Source organism: Pleurodeles waltl, chromosome 6 (genome assembly GCF_031143425.1).
Source record: "Pleurodeles waltl isolate 20211129_DDA chromosome 6, aPleWal1.hap1.20221129, whole genome shotgun sequence".
NCBI lineage: Eukaryota > Metazoa > Chordata > Amphibia > Caudata > Salamandridae > Pleurodeles > Pleurodeles waltl.
The window spans coordinates 171,628,162-171,634,033 of record NC_090445.1 but is presented as its reverse complement, the minus strand read 5'-3'; the positions used below and the strand labels follow the sequence as shown (position 1 = coordinate 171,634,033).

The 5,872-nt window shown below is 39.6% G+C and overlaps 1 protein-coding gene across 1 annotated transcript in view; it reads right to left on the bottom strand.

The window, feature by feature from the left end:
• Positions 1–374: 374 nt before the first annotated feature.
• The window catches only part of RUNDC1 (RUN domain containing 1), a 72,879-nt gene continuing 67,381 nt past the window's right edge, over positions 375–5,872 (bottom strand). Inside the window, exon 5 of the mRNA XM_069237755.1 lies at positions 375–4,210. Coding sequence (XP_069093856.1) covers positions 3,342–4,210 — 869 coding nt within the window. The 3' untranslated portion in view covers positions 375–3,341. The remainder of the gene's footprint in view (positions 4,211–5,872) is intronic.

Below are 5,872 nucleotides of genomic sequence, written 5' to 3'. Positions count from 1 at the left end.
AGGAGGAAAAAAAACCACATAAGGTGATAAGTAGTGTGGATTGGTCACAGAACCAAGATATTGGGTGATCCAGTTTTAGCGTAATATGATCATTGTAGTGCTCCGCGGAACAATCTGTGTGTGCCGGCATATCCTGCACTTTTAAGATTGCACAAACTTCACGTTTAATACATTAACAAGACACTGATCGGGCAACTTGAGGAACCTCGCAGTTGACTGAATGGGGGAGTGGCCTACCTAGTGGTATTGTTGCATAGACAAGAGGATTTCGAAGCCAGGACTGTACCAGCTACTGATGGCTAGAGTCTATCAACAGTGTGATAAACGGATTGGAATGCAAGTGGTAATAAAAAAGGTCTCGTTTTTCACACAACTGATATTGTATTGCTTAATCTCAATTTAAGAACCCAGACTGATTTATTTTTCAGTAGTAGAGCATCTAATTTCAACAAATACATATATACACATTTACATATAAATATATTCTATTGCACAAATACAGAAGTTAGACTGATATTTTACACCGTAATAAACTTCAGAGACAATATACACATTATATTTTCAATTCTGAAGAGTCTTAGACAAAGCATAAAATAAAAAAATATTGAAACGATTAGTAAATTTACGAGCATTCTTATGAACAAAAAGGGCAATTTTCACCGTAGGTACAACAGACATGTCAATCCCTTTTTGGAAATTAAGATACATCAGTTCTTAAAACTGCCCAGGAACTAAACCACATAAGTAATTTATCCTTTTGACAAATAAGGTGACAAGCGAGTGGCAGCAAGTGAAAACTGTCTAAAGGTCCCCATATGCAGATCTTTTTTTTGGGGGGGGGAGGGATTCGGCAAAAAGGTCTAGAATGTCTACACTTCAAGATGCCCCTTAGTGTATCATTTTGAGATGCACAAAACGCTTTAAAAGGTCAATGGTATTAAGTGCCATGTAAATTCAAGATGAGGTTTTTGGTGGAACAATGAAGAAACTCACAAAAAATGCTGAACAGACAGACAGCTCTTCTGCATGAAAACTGAAGGCAAATTAACTCATTTGGTCAAATTACAATTTGTCTCCTACAGATGTAGGAAGTTTTTGTTCAGCAGGGTATTTTCCCTTTCATTTTTGACAAAATCAGGTAAATGCATTTAACAAAAATAGGGAAACCAGCCAAAACAATCAATGCTCCAACAACAGACAAAGCAGTACAATGTGTGCCTTGGAAACTAGACTAACGCCTTGCCAGCCTAGACAAATACCTTAAATATATCTTTAAAATGCATATATTTCTTCTTTAATTCTTCTATATAAAATATGTCATGTTCCAGTGTATCAGACGTGTTGCTTTAATATACACTTCACAAAAGAAAAGCAAGTATCCTTCACCCCTTATTAACTGGAACACACACAAAACATACTTAGGAGTAGGAATACAAGTTCAAGAGCCTCGATGTTCTCTAAAAGCTTAAGTTATTTTCCTTAAAATAAACTCCCTTTAGAGATTCACATATAAGTATGGTTTTTACAATGGCAAATGAAACTGGTTTCTTCCAATGGGAGATATAATTGCCAAATAAATAAGGACAGACTCAGAACACAAAAGACATGCAATTAAACGATTACAACACAAGCGAGAACCCTTTCATACTCTATAACCAAGGGCCCTTTCTTGGCACCTGCACACAAGAGAGGATGTATCAACCACTTCAAGCTACAATACCATGAAACTCACAGACTCTACAGTATGCATATTTCTGTAACATGTAAAGGGCAGCACATAATCATTTGGGTTCATAATCCTGATAACCACAAAATGGTTACTTTTTTGACGCATCAATAATAAATTCTGAGTACAGTAGATCAATTGTCATTCGCTCTACTGGTATCTGGTTAATTTTACAGCAGTATGATGACCTAAAAGTGCATTTATTAAAGAATGCAGAACTCCGTCAGAAGATTACTTCTATATGAAATGAGGATGAATATGCAACACATTTTTTCTGCAACACACAATATAGTAACTTGAATGTGACAGCACTAGTTCAAGTAATACCAGGGCTGGAGTATGTTGCGGCTCAATTTTACAAGCTCCATCAGTTTACTACAGTTTTATCTAAGTCCACTCAGCAGTGCATGACTTCCCAGTAGAAAGTACAGCCATGTGCCTAGGGGTACTAGCATCAAGAGGACTCTACACATCTGCAGACCAGATGTTCAAGAACTGATAAACTGGCCAGTCCTAGATGACCAAGCTTGGCAACAGCAAACAGTATCAACATATCACAGAGTTGAGATAGTTCTTCACCACATTGGTAAGGGGGCACTTGCGGTGGAAATCCTTTTGGTAAGGGATTGGTAATTATAGTACAGCTCAGCTTTGTTTTTTTGGAGGTTGCACTTACTATGTATATACAAATATATGTACAAAACAATTGTACACCCTCATACAAATACGCCTTTCACTTTGATTAATCAGGTTGTATTTCTGGGCTTCATTTCACAGATTATTGGTATGTAGTGGATTGGTCCAACTGAAGAAAAGAAGAACCAAGGGATTCGGCATGCTCTCCCCAGGAGACATTGACTGATCTGATAACCCTATGATAAGACTCCAAGAGAGAAGGTCAATGATAAAAAAAAAAAAAAAAAAAACATATTATGGCGTGATGAAAATAACAAAAATACCCAGTGGCTGCTGAATCCCAAGTCTAACTAAAGAGGAGCAACTACCCCGCTAGGTGGCAGTTTTTTTTGTTAGATTCCAAGTAGATGCTGAAAAGAACTCAGCTACAGACCTTCTTCGCTTTGACATTTGTCTCTGCTTTCTGATGAAGCAATGTTATTATGAAGCAGAAAGTAGTGTGTAATTCGATTTTTAGGATGACAGTCCATTCCCTTTCCTATCTCAAATGTGAAGATTACTCTACTCTTACAATGACCAGATAACTAGGCACTTTGTTAAAATGGCGATGAATAATTGAAGCACTGATTTCTCCTTTGATTTGTCAATCTGGGTAATGCATCTGAACCACATCTTCAGTAAAGGACTGCAAAAAACCCACATAAACCTTGCGTCATGGGAAGAAAAATAAAATATACACCGTTTGCTGCCATTACATTTTCGGTGCTGCAGAAAATGTGGCCTTTTTGTTTTGTACGAGTTTTAGTAAACAGGGCCTTGCTATTATTCAACTACACATGGCAGGAAAGTCAAAACGACTCTATACACAGTAGAATATTTTTGGACAGTTTGTAAAAATGTAAGGCCTAAATCTCATAATTTAATAAAATAGTTATATTCTCACCGGTAGAGAGCTTGACAAAGGTACAAATAAATAACATCAAAAAGCATCTTTGATATTTTTTAGCTGACGAACTGCGAGGTCAACAGGCAAGTTAAACTTCAGGTTGCTGAGGCGGCTGAGGATGTTGAGGGCACTTTCAAATCCACTGTTAGCCATGTAGCTCCATGGCTGGTAATGGGAATGAACTAGTTCTCCAGACTTGCATATGAGGTTGACCCAGGAAACCAGCCGCTGCTCATTCAAAGCCATGCACACAAGTGCCTTAAACTCTGAATCTGCGCTCCGCTTAAATGGATCATGCTCCATTAGTACAGTGTGGATTGCAGACAGGAGGCTCTGCTTTGGGGTTACTACAGCACTGCCCGATACAGGCAAAGCAAAAGACTGTGAAAGCTTCCGAGCTGGGGAGTCCACAAAGGCTCGGCCATTCTTGGAATGGTAATACTTAACAAAAAGTTCCCATGGGTGCACGGTTTGTGGGGAGGAGCTAAAAGCTGGAATTAAACACGCTATTGGGGCTAGCACCAGGCTCATTCCTTGCGACGTGGCATATAGTCCATGGGCCATCAGATCCCGGAGAGCCATCGCAAGTTCTTTTCTCACCAATACAGTTAGTTCATCTTTTCCACCCAGAGAGATTTCATGCAGGTTGGAGTAGCTGATTACATGATCGTTGCATAGCTCCTTCAGTGCCAGGCTCCGCACTTTTTCCACACTGACCTCCAACTTCCTCACCAAAGGAGTGTAGTCCTTGTTGGCTTCATTCTGCTGCCACAGACTGCGTGGAATTTGGCCAGTTGCGCATCCAAACTGACTCACAGCAAATATCTGCAGAACAGCAAGGGCACGGCGCAGCAGATGCAGCCCAGTTTCCTTCATTTTTCTTGCTTGCTCCGGGTTTAATGCTAAAATAAAAAATACATCATAGTAAGAAAACAACTGAAACCGTGTAATTTAAAGCATACTTAAACCACAAATGTAGCACTTGCGTTAATTCTTTGTACATCACTTCAACTTTGAGACACTCAGTTTTTTTCCTTTTGGTGATAATTAATACAGTAAACAGTAAAGTGTCTGATGTAGACTTGTTTTTTTGGGTTATGCTGTAGGAAAACATATCGACAGTCCCTTGTGGAATTGGGTGAGACTTGTTTTCGGCCAACTGGTAAGAAAGTGCCTAGGTATAGGATCCAGCTGAGGATCTTTTGCTACCTGCAGCAGCCCCACTTAGTGGGTTCTTACTAATGTCGGATAGACTTTAGGTTTAATTGAAGATATAAAAAAAAAAAAAAAGAATTTTATTATACTTACTATGATTAATGATGGCCATGGCTCAGCTTTTAATCAATACAGCTTCTTCAGAACATGAATAGAGGCAAAGTTGATCAGTAATAATTTTGCTGCTCTATTCAGTCCTACTTAAATAGAAAAAAAAGTATTTGCAGTGCAAAGGTGTGAAAGTTCCTGTAACATTTTAGCTTGGGCAGTCATGGCTCTTTCATTTGAAAATCGTTGCAGGTCATTAGGTTTTCTGTCTCAGTGTAAAAAAATATTTTCTGTTGGAGAATATACCTACTGCAGTCTTCCAGCTGGCGATATGAGCACTGACTTCAATTTATAAACAAGACTGGATCATTAGATCCTAAAGGGGCCATCTGGTAAAAGGACTAAATTAAACGGTGTACCATTGTCAGGGGGTGGGGAATTTTAATATTGTTAACAGAACTTTGTTTCTCACCTCATTAGGTTGAAGCCTACCAGACAGTGGTGCTGTCTGGTTTGCTGAATACATCTTGGGGACATTCAGAAAGCTTCTCTGGGAATGCATTCTCCTCATTGCTTGCCATTGGCTTTGGGGTTTGTAATGCACATTTCCTTGCTTTATATTTGCTTGCTGTATTTGTTTTAGGCTGTCCCGTCCCTTTCCCAAACCTTATTTGCTGTATTCTTTCAGGATCTCACTTTCTAGAAACCGGCATTTAAATCTTGTTCTCATCTTGCCACATTTGCTGTGCATTTAAACACAATGGTCAAATGTCAGGCTCAATCTTCCAAAGGAGGTTGGTGTACTTTTCTTTTTGGGACTTCAAAGTGAGAGCTTTCATAGGAAAGTAACAGGAATTCAGATCACACTCCTCACAGAGTCCGCTCGCCCCCCTCCTATGCTACAGTTTACGAGGCTGTAACAGAACCCTTACAACAGGCCTGCAGGGAGGAGGTGCACGGTTCTCCAAAAATATTCATGCTGCTGTTCTCTACTTTGCAAGACTGCATTCTCTGCCAATTAACTCAACACCACTGCACGCTTCACCACTCTACACCACTGGTCCCTACGTCACTGCACTATGCCACTATTCTACACCACAAGACACTACTCTACACCACTACTTCTCTGCACTCTACGCCACTACAACTCTCCATGACACTAAGCCGCTCAACACAATTCCACTCTACTCCCTCCACAATACACCACACCATGAAACTCCACGCCAATCTATATCACTCCACTCTATGCCCCCTAAGTGGCATAGAAAAAACAGTTACAAGCACCTCTATGTCATGAGACT